The 13,753-nt window shown below is 56.6% G+C and overlaps 1 protein-coding gene across 1 annotated transcript; it reads left to right on the top strand.

The window, feature by feature from the left end:
* Positions 1-6,026: 6,026 nt before the first annotated feature.
* HS3ST6 (heparan sulfate-glucosamine 3-sulfotransferase 6) lies at positions 6,027-12,966 on the top strand. The gene is made up of 2 exons (XM_028524830.2): positions 6,027-7,403; positions 12,211-12,966. Exons 1-2 carry the CDS (start codon positions 6,991-6,993, stop codon positions 12,824-12,826), a joined length of 1,029 nt encoding a protein of 342 aa, XP_028380631.1. The 5' UTR covers positions 6,027-6,990; the 3' UTR covers positions 12,827-12,966.
* The last annotated feature ends 787 nt before the right edge of the window (positions 12,967-13,753 follow it).

Raw genomic sequence — 13,753 nt, forward strand, 5'->3', positions numbered from 1 at the left:
GATAAGCTCCTTCCTCCCCAGCCCCTCACCCCCTACCCCAGCGCCTGCCTCCAGGAGTGATTTGTTTGTTTCTTGTAAAACCCCAGAGACTATTCACGGTTCAGCCCCTGGCTTCATGTTTTATCATGTTTCACCTCCAACAGGAACGTTTACAAGCTGCTTTTGGCTTCAGAGAGCTTGGTGGCCGCATTGCCAGAGGGAAGGGAGGCAGAGCAGAGAGAAGCTGGGGTCCTGTGGGGTCTGCCCCCCCGGAAGTGCAGGCTGCTCGTGGCCTTGGGATTCCTATTCCACCTGTAACCACAGTGTGTTTTTGCTTTCTTAGTCCCCAAGTGTGGTTTTTCCCTCTGGGCCCCCATCTCTGAGCCCAGAGCCCCTGGTGTATGTCTGGACATGGTGAAGGAGGGCAGGGAAGCTAGGGTCAGAAGGAGGACAACAATGACTTGTACATGGGGCACAGGTGGGGTCATTGTTTTTTGAGGGGAGAATGGGGGTTAATGTTGAAGGTCCATTGTCAGAGCAGGAAGCTTCGGCTTAGGGAGTGCCCAGCTGGGGAGGAGGGGAGGAGTTCGAGGCACTTGCCCCAAGATGCTGGGCTCCAAGCTCTGGGTTCTAGGTCTTCCAGAGCACTGAGCTGTGCTTGTCTGTATGTCTGTCTGACTAACTGTAGGGGTGGGGTGCTTCCCTGGAAGTGAAGGGAGTGGAGTGCAGCTTTCCCTAGGTGTCTCATCTGCTGGCCAGGCTGGATTTATTCCTGGAAGTAGGTCACTGGTACACGGGAAGATTCAAACTTAGGGCTTTGCACACTGTGGGAACAGTGGTTGGGGCCTGGTGGCAGACCTCTGGACCTCCCTTTTCCTGCCTGTACACACAGACATACAACATACATGCAGTCCTATGTCCTCTGTGGACCGTGGGGTTCCTGAGCCTGCATCAGGTCCCTTGCTCCTGACAGAATGTGCTCATTGTCCCCTTCTAGCCCATGGGGCCCCTCACCAGGGTACAGACAAACAGACCGGGTCACAGAGCCCTGTGGCCTGATGTGGGGTCACTTGGATGATATCCAGCCTTTCCCAGGATGCTCAGGGCCTTCCACTTTCAGAGGCCTGTTTTGGGGCTGTGAAGCTAGGGGAGGGGAATTGGGGTGAGGTTTGATAGAGTCCTGTTTCTGTGGGACCCTCTTCTCCTGCCTCTTTAGACTCACCTTGAGGATACAGGCTCTTACCAGCCCTTCCCTCTTGCAGAGTGGGGACTGCCAGCCTAGAAGGATTTCCACACTGCAATAGACTGAGCTGGGCAAGGCTGGTGGGCAAGAAGCAATTTGTAGGGCCCTGCTATGCACCCTGGGAAACTGGACCCCTGCCCTCTGTGGGAGAAGCAGAGGCTAGTGGCAAATGGCCCTCTGTCTGTGCTGATCCCTCCAGGAAGACCCAAGGGAAAAGAGTAAGGGTGCAGGTTAGGACCCGCCCCTGCACAGAATAGAGGTCTGGCTTTTTCTGCAAATCCTGCAGCCCCAGGCAGGCTCCCTGCAGGTGTGTGGCCACTCTGGGTGGCCGCTGAGCTGGAGAAGGCCTCCTTTCTCCTAACTCCTGACCAAGGGAGTCTTCTCATGTGTACCTCCTGACACTGGGAATAGTGTCTTCCATGGAGAACCCTTCTGCGCCACAGTGTCCCCAGCTCTAGCTGGTCACAAGGAGTAAGACCTGGGTTCTGGCAGGCCAGGCTGGCTGGCCACCTTGAGACCAGAGAAGCCTTTCCTTTCCAGTCTCGTCTCCAAGGAGGGCAAATTATGAAACACTCAGGGCAAGAGCAGCTTCACGGCACCCCTTCTTTGCTGGGGTCACTGTCACACGTCCATACCTCTTCCTCATGAAGTGCTTAGGAGCTGGGCACCCAGAGAGGTGGAGGCCATATTACTTTTGTGTTATAAAGTAGGAAGGTGAGGGGCAGAGACTGGATACCTGCCAAGGTCCCCTGCTTGGGTCAGTGAGCATTGTACTCTGCTGCTGCCCCCACCCCCAGGGATGGGCTCCTGACCCCCTACTTTGTTTCCCACATAACTAGGAACAGTGGGTGCTGGGGCTGGGTGCGATAGGTGGGTCAGGCGTCTCTTAGGGGTTCCTCCCTGGGAGGAAACCACATCCTCTCTACGCTCGGGCAAATCAGGCAATCAGGCATCCAACGTGGAAAAACCCCACATAAATCAAGGACAGCTGGGCCTGCCCTTGGCTGCAGCCCCCTCCCCTCGGAATTCCAGCATACTCCGGAGTGGGTCTGGGAGGTGAGGGTGTGGTTCTAGTGGAGGAAGTTCCTGGAAGCCCCTCAAGTGTGAAATCTCCCCCAGCTGTCCCCCATGGAGGGGGTTATTAATTACTTTCCAGAGGGGGTGCAGCTTCTTGCACATCCAGCCCAGCTTGGAGTGGCCATCTTGGGGACAGGCTAGTAAAAAGGTAGAGAGGGGCACGGGAAAGGAGCTTACACATAGACTCTCTTAGATACACACACACACACACACACACACACACACACACACAGTTACTCAGTCACTCCGCAAACACCAATGAGCACTCATCACAGTTAAGCATGGAGGGGGACCAAGACTGACCCTGTTCCTGCCCTTGCAGAGCTCATGGGTAGATGGAGGACACAGACGGGATCCAAATCGCCCACAGAGAAATAATTACAGTCTGTGAAGGGAAGACATAGGTGGGCAGGGCAGCAGGGTCATGAATCTCGGAGGCCAGGCTGGGCCGTCCTACCACGACCTTGCTTCCCAGGACTCCCTCCCTAGACTCGCCCACTCTGCCCCTTCGGCTCTGGCCCTCCTTGTCTTCTCCCCCAGGGATGCTGTTTACTTGGCCTCGTGACCTGAGCCGCTCAGTGAATCCCCCTCCCAAATTTTCCCTCCTCCTGGCCAGTAGGCCACCACATCAAACCTGAGTATTTGCCTGTCTGATGCCTGGCCCAAAGAGGATGGACAGATGGACCTCTCCCTGGCCAGCCTGTGTGGGCAGGGGGTCCAAATAAGGTGAAGGGGGGTTGAGCTCTGGCCATCCTAGACCCTCAAAGCAGGGGGCCCCTGGGGAGACCCAGTAGGGCAGAAGGGACTTGCTGACCCATTTCCTGCCCTGGCCGGACAGGGCAGGATGTGGGTGATTTCTTAGGATGCCCCCATGGCCTGGCTTTTTTTGGGGCCCCGAAAGTCACTTTTCATCCTGTGACTCAGAGAGGAGAATCCACTGTCTCTAGATCACACAGGAGGGAGCCAGTGAGGAGCAAAGGCTGGACCCTGATGGCCAGGCAGGGCAGAGGCTGAGTGAAGGGGCCACTCAGACACCCTGGGGCGGGGGAGGTGGCCACCCTGTGTGTGCAGAGCATGGGAGGCAGTTTCTGAAGTCCCTAAGTGTGACCTTCAAAAAAGACTTTTCATAGAAGGCTAACCAGAGAGTTACCGTCTGACCCAGGAATTCTGAAACCGGAAAAGCCATTGTTTGGCCTGCCTGTCACCACCAGAACCAGTACACAGAGACAGGGATTGAATCTTTACGGGCGCTTTATTCAGGTGACCAGCGATCTGAGAAGATGGCAGGTTTGTACCCTAACCGACCGTCTTAAATTCCATTTTAAACTAATCCTTTTTAAAAGAAGAAATCTTGTCTGATCTCGGAAACCGTTTTATAAGAAGAAGAAATGTGTAGGTAAGGGGTTTGGAATTCAGGGGGAAAGTTAATCAGATAAAAATCTGCAGCATTCTTTCATCCGTGTCCTGGGTAGTGGTCTTCATCTGTGTCCTCGGTGGTGGACATCTCACCCTGGAGCACAATGGCTCACATACTTTCTTGACTGCTTGTGGTCCTCCTGAGGCACAAAGGTGGAACTGCTTATGGTCTCCTGGAGTATGGGTGGGCCATACCTTCAGGTCCTGAAACAATAGCATTTTACATACATTGACTGCTAAGCTTATTAGCTATTACCTGAACTAAAATTTTCCAACCCTTGAGTCCCCCATCATTTGCACTCCTCGGTGTATACCCAAGAAAAATGAAATATATGTTCACACAAATACTTGTAAATGAATGTTCACAGCAGCATTATTCACAATAACCAAAAGGTGTTAACAACCCAATGGCATATCAGCTGATGGATATGTAAACAGAATGTGGTTTATGCATACAGTGGAATGTTAGCCACAAAAAGGAATGAAGCCCTGACACGTGCTCGGTGTGGATAAACCTCATAAATACCCTGCTAAATGAAAGAAGCCAGACACAGAAGGCCTCCTGCTGAATGATTCCACTGATGTGAAATGTGGAAAACGGGCAAATCCATAGACACAGAAAGTAGGTTAGTGGCTGCTGGGGGTTGGGAGGGGAGAAAGGAAAATGACTGCTAATGGGTATGAAACTTTTTTTTAAAGATTTTATTTATTTACTTTTAGAGAGAGGGCAAGGGAGGGAGAAAGAGAGAGAGAAACATCAATGTGTGGTTGCCTCTCATGTGCCCTCTATCTGGGACCTGGCTTGCAACCCAGGCATGTGCCCTGACTGGGAATTGAACCGGTGATGGTTTGGTTTGTAGGCTGTCGCTCAATCCACTGAGCCACACCAGCCAAGCCTGAAATTTCTTTTTAGGGTTATGAATACATTCTAAAACAGATTGTGGTGATGGTTGTACAACATTGTGAGTATACTAAAAACCTCTGCTTACTACTCATTAAGTGGCTGAATTGCACGGTGTGGGAATTACATTTCAATGAAGCTTGTTACTTCTGAGTCAGGATTGAGGCCTCCGTATCTTACAAAGAAGGAACTGGAGGCTCCGGGGGTGGTACGAGCCTGAGGCCAAGTGCTAGGTGAGGGTGGGGCTGGGTGGGACCAGCCTCCTGGGCTCTGAGGGCTGTTCCCTCTTGCACCAGGATGGGCCTTTGACTTTACCCCAGGGCCACCCATCTCCCCCCACTGCTGAGCTTTTCCCACGACACGTGGGATGCTGTCCTCCTGCTGCCCGTGTGACCACCACCTCCTCAAGGAGGCCTTTCTTGATCTCTCCATTCACATCCTTCCACCAACGGCCATTATTAGAGTGCCTATTGGGTGCCAGGCTCTGTCAGTTGCTGGGGCACCACGGGTGAACAAATGTCCCAAGGCTGTCCTCCTGGGTGTCACCATATTTGCACCCACCTCTCCCTCACCTGGAGGGAGGAGATTAGTTGCCAAACTGTCCAAGCCAATACTCCTTGTCCCTGTATGTCGCTCCCTTGCCCCCAGTGCTTTTGGTGTCCCGTTTTCTCAGTAAATTCCTTCTGGAACAGTTTCAAGCACGTGTCGGGGCCTGAGGAAGAGACATTCTCAACAAGGGGAACAGTACGAGCAAAGGTTGGAAGGCAAAAGCGACAGCCACGGTGTTTGTCTTGGGGCAGAGCAAGGAAGGGGCCGCAGGGTTTAAGGCTGGAATTCAGAGCCCCCAGTGGTGGCTGTTGGGACTGCGGGTGGGTGCTGCAGGTGGAGTTGGATGCTACTGGGACAGCTCTAAGAAGAACCAGCCTGTCTAGAACAAATCCCGTTTTAAGCTAGACTTGAAGAAGAATGTCCTTTGACCCTGCATGTGCCAGCATGCATCCCAGACACTGCTGTGCCAACAACCCTCCTAACAGGGCTCCTGGCTGGGTCTTGCCCTGACAAGCAGGTGCAAGCCTGGCAGCCAGAACCTGTGCTGGGGCCCCAGTCAATGGTCTTTACCCCGTTGGCTCTGCACAGCCCCCTCTGGACAGGGCTGCCTCTGTGTGGGAGCGCTGGAAATGTTTGTGGGTCATGGAGAATCCCTGCCCCTCAGAGGCACCACAGGCTGCTGGGCTTGCCCAGATGCCATTAGGCTCAGGTGCTATTGATGAGGAAAATCCAGGACAGAGGCCTCTGGGTATCAGCTGGAGAGACTGGCTGAGCATGTTGCCGGGAAGGCTGGGCTGGGGCAGAGGTGAAGAGAGGACATGAGTCCAAGCTCATCTCTTCCTGGGTTTGCTCCATCTCTCCTCTCTGCCTCCTTTCTCTCTGCTGTCCTGGGGCTCAGTGAACTTAGGGGTGTATACAACTTCTGCAGAGTGTCCAGCACCCAGCAGACCCCATAACTGTGAGTAACCCCTGAACCTCACTGCTCCTTAGAGGAAGCAAGCTCCTAGGACAGCACCTGGGCTCCTTCTTCTAGTTCCCCCAGCACAGGTCTCCTGAATCTTTCAGATCTCCAACAGAAGCCACTTTGCCAGCGTCAGAGATGGGTCACTGACACGCCATGGGAATGCCAGGCGGGTTAGGCTGCACAACAGATGATGTGACACTGTAGAAGGATCGGGAAACTGAAGTCTGAATTTCACCGGGCCCTTGGGCAAGACGCCTGTCCTCCCTGAACCTGCCTCTGTAGTGGTAATCGTACTTGGCTAGCCCTCTCCAACCACCAGCGTCGCGAATTTGATGAATGGCAAGCCCACTGTCAGCGAGGCGCGCCCCATTCCTGCTGCAGATTTTCCGGGAAACCCCTCTGTGCACGAGGTAAGGCCCGGGTTTACCCGCGTCCTTGGTTTACTTGCTCAGCCAGCGCACCTGGTCCGCGAGGGGTGGGATCGGCCTTCTAAGAGCTGGTGCTGGGTCCCGCGCGGCAGCCCTGTCACTGCCTTGCGTCCTGACTCTCCGCTGCCGCACCCCGGAGCTCAAGGGTGAAGACCCGGAGCCCGGAGGTCTGGAGCCCAGGGTCTCCAGGGGGCGCGTCCAGGTGTTCTCTGAGGCTTGGAGTTGCGCCGCGGCGTCTGTGAGTGCGGGCGCGACCTGGCAGAGAGGTGGCCCAGTAGGGGCGGGGCATACCGCCCCGGGCTCCGCCCCGCGCCGGCTCCAGGCTGTGGGGAAGCTGGACGTAGAGCACAATCCGGGCTCAGCCGGCTGAACAGATCGCGGACCGGGATGAGCACCCTCTTGCAGTCTGCGGGCCTGGGCGCGGTGCGGCCGGATGGCAGGTAGCGGTGGCCTGGGCGGCGGGGCCGGGTGTAGCCAGGGCGCCGGGGCAGGTCCCGGGGCAGCGCTGCGTGCGCCCCGTGCGCCTCTGCTGCTCGCCGTGCTGGTGCTGGGAGTGTACTGCCTCTGCACCCTCCAGGGCTGCGGCCCGCCAGCCGCCCGCGTCCCGGTGCCGGCCCCCGCACCGGCGGCGCCTCCCAGCGCCTCATGCAGCCCGGGGGTGCCGGTTCTGCCGGTGGCCACCGGCCCCGGACGCCAGCGATTCCCGCAGGCACTCATCGTGGGTGTGAAGAAGGGCGGCACGCGCGCCCTCCTGGAGTTCCTGCGTCTGCACCCCGACGTCCGCGCGCTCGGCTCCGAGCCCCACTTCTTCGACAGATGGTACGAGCGCGGACTCGCCTGGTACCGGTGAGTGCCCCGGGCCCTTCCGTCCCATAGGTTTCTGTGCACTCCCTGGCCGGTGCCTTCCCGGCAACAGCGTGGGTACGCGGCGGGGAGAGGTGTCGGGCATCGCAGGCTGAGACCAGCCCGGGTGGGTGGGGGCCTGAGGTTTGGTCACTGGCCCGGGGCTCCGAGAAACTTTGAAAACTCCAGGGAAAGCCCCGGTTTGGGGCTGCTGAGGGGTCTCAGCAAGACTAGGTGGAGGGGGTGCAATCCCAGCTGAGAAGTACAATAGTTTCAAGGTAGTGGGGTTTGAGGATCTTTAGAAATTCATTAGGCTCAGTCACGCACCCTGCTGGCCAGTTTCCCTAGGAAGTGGCCTCCGGGATCCGCAGTCTCTTAGAAAGTGTCTGCCTCCTAAGGGTGAGGATTGGGACTGCAGTTTCTTGTCATGGGGCTCCATAGATGCCCTGCCCCTACCTGGGACGGCCTTGGGGCGCGGTGTGGAATGTCGGGGAGGGAGCGTCTATCCCCACATGAAACAGCCTGTCCTGGGGAACTCCAGCTCCCCGCTGCTGAGGTTGGCACCGAAGGACAGAGTATGAGACCCTGCCTGCTGCCTCAGTCGGTTGCGTGCAAGCCGGTCAACTGCATCGTCCCTTCTTGTGGGGGAAATGGAGGCTTACAGATGGACAGTGAGTCACTTCACTCCCTGGAAGTTCTCCCCTCAGCCTCTGGCTTGGGACCAGCCCCTGTGGGGCAGAGAGAGCCCTGACCAAGGTCGCCTGGTGAGCTAGTGGGGGTCGGAGGTGGCAGAACCCAGACTCTTCCCCTCCAGGGGCACCAGTTTCGGTTTCCAGATTCCTCACCCCACCCCCGCCCCACCCCACTGGCTTCTTTGTCTTTCTCCTTAAAACCACTCACGGGTTTCACCCTAGTGAAAACAGGGGTTCTGGCTCCTGAGCTCTGAAGGTTGCTGCTATCAGGGGATCCTAGGGAGGTGAGTCCATCCTTCCTTCCACTGGCTGCATCCTCAGAGCTCAGAGAGACTGCTGCCCACTCTCGCGGTGCCACCGGCACCTCAGAGCGTCTCTATTCCCTCACTGCTGTGGAGAGGAGAGAGAAGGGGAGGTGGGGGGTAAAATGGGGAGAAGGGTGAGTGAGGGTGCAGGACACACTGTTAATGGTAGGGTGAACTGCAGAGACCACACTGGTCCTAAGAACTTTGACTACAAGGAACTGAGGGGAGACCCTGCGCTGGGCTGATGGGGGCACTGCAAGGGAGGCTGGTATGGGTTTAGCCTTCAAAGGATTCTCAAAGAACCAGGGAAGTTTTTGTTTTTTTAAAAGATTTTATTTATTTATTTTTAGAGAAAGGAAAAAGGGAAGGAGAAAGAGGTAAACATCAATGTGTGGTTGCCTCTTATGTGCCCCCTACTGGGGACCTGGCCCTAAACCCAGGCATGTGCCCTGAGTGGGAATCAAACCAGCAAACCTTTGGTTCGCAGACCCGTGCTCAGTCTACTGAGCTACACCAGCCAGGGCACAACTGTGAACTTTGTGTGCTCACGGCTGTCCTGTGCCTCTGGCCCTTTTTACCTTCCAACCTGCTCTGAGTGTGCAGTGAGCCTCTGAAAATGCCTACCCCTTCACCTGCTGCAAAGGGGGTGCCCAGCCCCTGGCCATGGTCTGGTGGTCTTATTTGCTCTCAGGATGCTAGGCTGAGCCTTCAGGAGTGCAGAGCCCTGATGTGGGTGGAAGGTTAGGGCGGTAAGTACAGGAGGAGCAGCCAGTTCCCCAGCTGAGCTTCTGGGACACCCACTCCCACTGGGCTGTAGCTGACCTCATTCCAGGCAGTGACCCTCACCCTTCCCATGGGCCTTGGCAGGTGGGTCCTGGGGGCGCCCCAGGTTGGCCTTGGATAAACCTTTCCTGCTCCCTGGGCCTCAGTTAGCCTATCTCTCAGATGATCTGTCTCGGGGACTGTGACCTCCAGGTAGCCCCAAGCTCAGTCAGCATTTGCTTGTCTGTTCATTCACTCACTGAGCATCTGTCTGGCCGCATCAGGAGGGCTCTCCTGTCTGGGGGCACCTGGGGCTATACTTTGACCTTAGTATCTGGGAAAAACAAGAGGAGACAAGAGGGGTGCAAGTGGGGGAACCCCTTTGGCTCCTGGTGCTAATACAGGGAGCAGGGGGCCTGAGTATGTTGGGGGAGGAACCCAGGTTTCTGTGGGACTTTTCTCTTGGTGTTAACCTGGGGAGAGGCTCCTGTGATTGGGGACCAATGTCCCCCTCCCAGCCTCCTATCGACCTGCACAGGTTTCTGCTGGGTCCCAGGCTGGCTGGCTGAGGCCCACAGGAGGTGTGGGACATGAGGGAGGATGAGACCTAGGAGGGAGAGTGGCCTGGGGCTGGGTGGAAGCTGCAGGGAAATGCAGACCAGATGAAGAGGGAGGGAGGGTTTGGGGAACATCTTGTCAGATGTTTGCTGTGTGAGAGTCAGTGCTGTTCCTCTCATCCCCTCCCCAGTCTCTCCCACCCCCCAAACTCCCACCCCTACCCTCCTCCATGCCCTGGCCAGGACAGGTTTCTGAGGGCAGATGAGGACGAGTAATCGATCCCAAAGTTCTCAGATCCCAAAGCTGGTTTGTAGCAAGAGCGGGTCTAGAAAGTCTGCAGCCCCTCCCCATGCCCGCTCTCAGCTCCTCTGCGGTGTGCTCCCTTGCAGCCCTCTCCACTCTGCCAAGAGTGTTGGGTGGGGGGATGTTCAAAACCGAAAGTGCCCAGTCTGGGAGGGGAAAGAGGGGGTGCTTCTGGGGTCACTCGGTGCCTGGGGGAAGAAAGGAATGGGAAGGGAGTGTCAAAGATAGGAGGGGCGGGTCCTGGAGTAATTAGGGCTGGTTCCTTTCCTGAGGAGGGCAATGAGGGGAGGAACAATGACTGTCTATCCACCTGGCAGTCTGTCTGTCCCAACATAGGTTTGTTTTTTTTTTTTTTTTAAGATTTTCTTTATTTTATTTTTCAGAGAGGGGAAGGGAGGGAGAAAGAGAGGGAAGGAAACATCAATATGTGGTTGCCTCTTGCACGCCTGGCACTCAGCCACTGAACCACACCAGCCAGGACCCAGCACAGGCTTTTCTTAGGGGGTCTCAGCAATGAGGTCTAGTGCAGGAGACTCCCCTTCTTTTGACTTCCTCTTGTGGAAAGGGGGATTGCCTGAGCTGGCCACCCCAGGCTGCAGTCCTGGCCTCAGTCCTTGTTAACACCTGAGGTCTCACAGAACTTGTCCCAGGAGGGCTGGGTGCTCCCAGGTCACAAGGCAGGGCATGGGTGCGGGGGCTCTGAGAGCAGAAGCCCAGCTGCTACCCCACCTTCCAGCAGCTGCAGCCCAGGGGTGGGAGTGCTGTGGGTCAGTGTCTACCCCCACCCACGAACGTCTCACTCCCTCTCTTAGCCTCAGTGTGCCTGCCTATCAAATGGGACAGTGAGTGAGTTGGAGGGAGATTTCCAGCTCACTTTGTCACCATAATGGGTAAACAATTGTTACCCCCAATTCCCTGTGACTTCTGCAGATCAGCTCTGCCCAGGGCCTTGTTTGAGGGGGCGGGTGAAGCTCCCAGTGCCAGAAGATCATGCAGCTCACCCATCTCTCCTGAGTCCATGGGGAGGTCTCCAGGGAGCCACTGGTGCACCTGGGACTCACACCCCAAGCACCCTCCAAGCCAAGCATGGACTGGAGGCAGGGCTGGCCTTGGGCAGAGACTGCCCCCTCCCAAGGCACAGGTCCCACAGCCTCTGCCTCCACTGACCTAGTTTCCAGCCCTCTCTCCTGCCCTCCCTCAGAGCTGTTTGCTCAGCTGGCCCTGCAGCACCCTGCCCCGCCTCTCCCTGCACTACCTGGCTGGCAGGTGAGGCTCGACTTTGGCAAACTGCTCAGGGTAGCTGGCCTGTCCAGTGGGGTGTTCAGGAGGGGCATCCCCAATTTCGGGGCAGTCAGGAGGCTGTCCTCAGACAACTCTTCAAGAACCGTGGTATAGGGTCAGTGCCCCTCCCCTGGTCAGAACGAGAGGAACCATCAGAAATGTTGCAGTCACAGCCTTGCACCTGGGGGTCTGGGCCAGGTCTAAGAGGCCCAGCTGCTGAGATCTTGGGGTGGGTCCTCAGGCCACCTCACTCACAGTTCTCCAGTGTGTGGGGCCTTGCTGGGCCTTGCTGGGCTGTGCTGGAGGCTTTTAGCATTTGAACTGGGCCCAGGTCAGTGAGAATTAGCAGAGCAGTAATCAACGGGTGGGGGTCGGGGGTGGGGGGGGCGGAGACTATTCAAGGGAGGGAGTGAGAAAAAAAGCAGCTGTCCTTTGTTGGGACACTTGTGAGTCATTAATAGCTTAATTTAGGGGATACCTTCAGCCACTTAATGAAAATGTGACCTGGGGTAATTACAGTGTAGGGGCCTTTGGCATGGGTGGGCAAAGCCCTGTAGGTGGCAAGTCCAGGCCACTGGCCTTCCTGGTGCTTGGTCTGGGGCGAGAGACACAGCAGTGTCAGGGTGGGGGCCCATTCTAGCCAGGGTGAGCAGCTTGGCAGGACAGGCCCCCACTGCCAGCCTGTTCTGGGGCTGGATCCCCTCAGTCCACATCCCAGGCTGCCCACCCTGGCAGCTTGAGGGGGGGCAGGCCTAGGTGAGAGGAAAGGCTCACCTGCTTTGGAGGTTTGGAGTTTCCCCGGGGGCGAGGAGTGGTAAGTTTCGGGTTCTTGAGACTGGTCTATAGTGGGAGAGCTTGAGGAGGACCAGCACCCTCTCACGACCACCTCTCCTTCCACATGACCTGCAGGAGCCTGATGCCCCCCACCTTGGACGGGCAGATCACCATGGAGAAGACTCCCAGCTACTTCGTGACTCTTGAGGTTCCTCACCGCATCCACAGCATGTCCCCGGACATGAAACTGATAGTAGTGGTTCGGAACCCCGTGACTCGGGCCATCTCTGACTATGCCCAGATGCTCTCCAAGACCCCGAGCCTACCCAGCTTCCGAGCCCTGGCCTTCCGCCACGGCCTGGGCCCCGTGGACACAGCCTGGAGTGCTGTGCGCATTGGCCTCTACGCCCAGCACCTGGACAACTGGCTGCGATACTTTCCCCTGTCCCACTTCCTGTTTGTCAGCGGTGAGCGCCTGGTCAGTGACCCCGCTGGAGAAGTTGGCCGCGTGCAAGACTTTCTGGGCCTGAAAAGGGTCGTCACAGACAAGCACTTCTACTTCAACGCCACCAAGGGCTTCCCCTGTCTCAAGAAGGCCCAGGGGAGCAGCCGCCCCCGCTGCCTGGGCAAGTCCAAGGGCCGGCCGCACCCTCGGGTGCCTGAGGCAGTGGTCCAGCGGCTGCGGGACTTCTACCAGCCCTTCAACCAAAAGTTCTACCAGATGACCGGTCAGGACTTTGGCTGGGACTGAGAGGCCAGGCCAGCGCAGGGCCCGTGGGGGGATGTTTAGTAACCCTAATTTAAGCCTATCAGCCAGTCAGAGCAGGCTGTGTGCACATTCTGGGTAGAGAAAACTATTTAAGAAATAAAGTTTGGATCTGTGTTCTTTTACATGACCTTGAGGGTTGTAGGGTGGGGGTTGGAGGTGCCACTGCCTAGAGAAATGATAGTCATACCATAACTCTAACGCCTCTGGGTGAAATCTGTTCCGTAGTCTACCTGTATTTTTTGCTAGGGTTGTGCGGGGAGGCGAGGCTGGCTTACCTATGCCTCTGTCTTGAATGGAAGTCACATTCCAGCTAACTCTAATGGGCACCGTCGGAGTGCCAGGAGAGGTCTAAACTTGATCCTTAATACACCCCTTGAGGTGTGTAATGAGCTTGGCCGGAAGTCACAGATGAGAAACCGAGGCTCAGAGAGGTTTAGGGCCTGTCCAGGAACACACGACATAGACTCTGGAGGCCGTCCTAGAGCTCTCGTCCTGGCCTTGAGACACTAAACTGGGTTGTCCCATGTTCTTGATGAGGTAGCTGAGGTCCCAGGTTACCCGCTTGGATGGAGGGGCAGGATCAAAGCTGCATCTGCCCCTGTCTTTGGGCTTCACCTAAGACTCTGGCATCCTCCTGTGCAGCGGGCACTCCCTTCTGGAAACCTGGTGGAATTGCTGCAAGTGAGAGTGAAGTGACTCCCGGTGCAGGGGATGGTGCCACTAACAGTCTTCAATCAGCTACCCACACAGCACTTCACTGTCTGCCACTGGCCTAGTCCACAGGTCCTGCCCACCACACCACAGGGTGCGCTCAAGGCCCTCATTGTTCCAGTTCTATTGTGTGTACCCAGCTCTCTGGAGAGTTGGGGATGGGTAGAAAAGAAGGCTCCTCTGCAGCCCAGCTGCCTG

This window comes from Phyllostomus discolor, chromosome 3 (genome assembly GCF_004126475.2).
Source record: "Phyllostomus discolor isolate MPI-MPIP mPhyDis1 chromosome 3, mPhyDis1.pri.v3, whole genome shotgun sequence".
NCBI classification, from domain to species: Eukaryota; Metazoa; Chordata; class Mammalia; order Chiroptera; family Phyllostomidae; genus Phyllostomus; species Phyllostomus discolor.

Excerpts from the sequence above, each read along its gene's own strand:
- HS3ST6 (XM_028524830.2), top strand. The coding sequence starts at position 6,991 with ATGGCAGGTAGCGGTGGCCTGGGCGGCGGGGCCGGGTGTAGCCAGGGC. Across the intron at positions 7,404-12,210 it reads CGCGGACTCGCCTGGTACCG|GAGCCTGATGCCCCCCACCT; the intron begins GTGAGTGCCCCG and ends CATGACCTGCAG.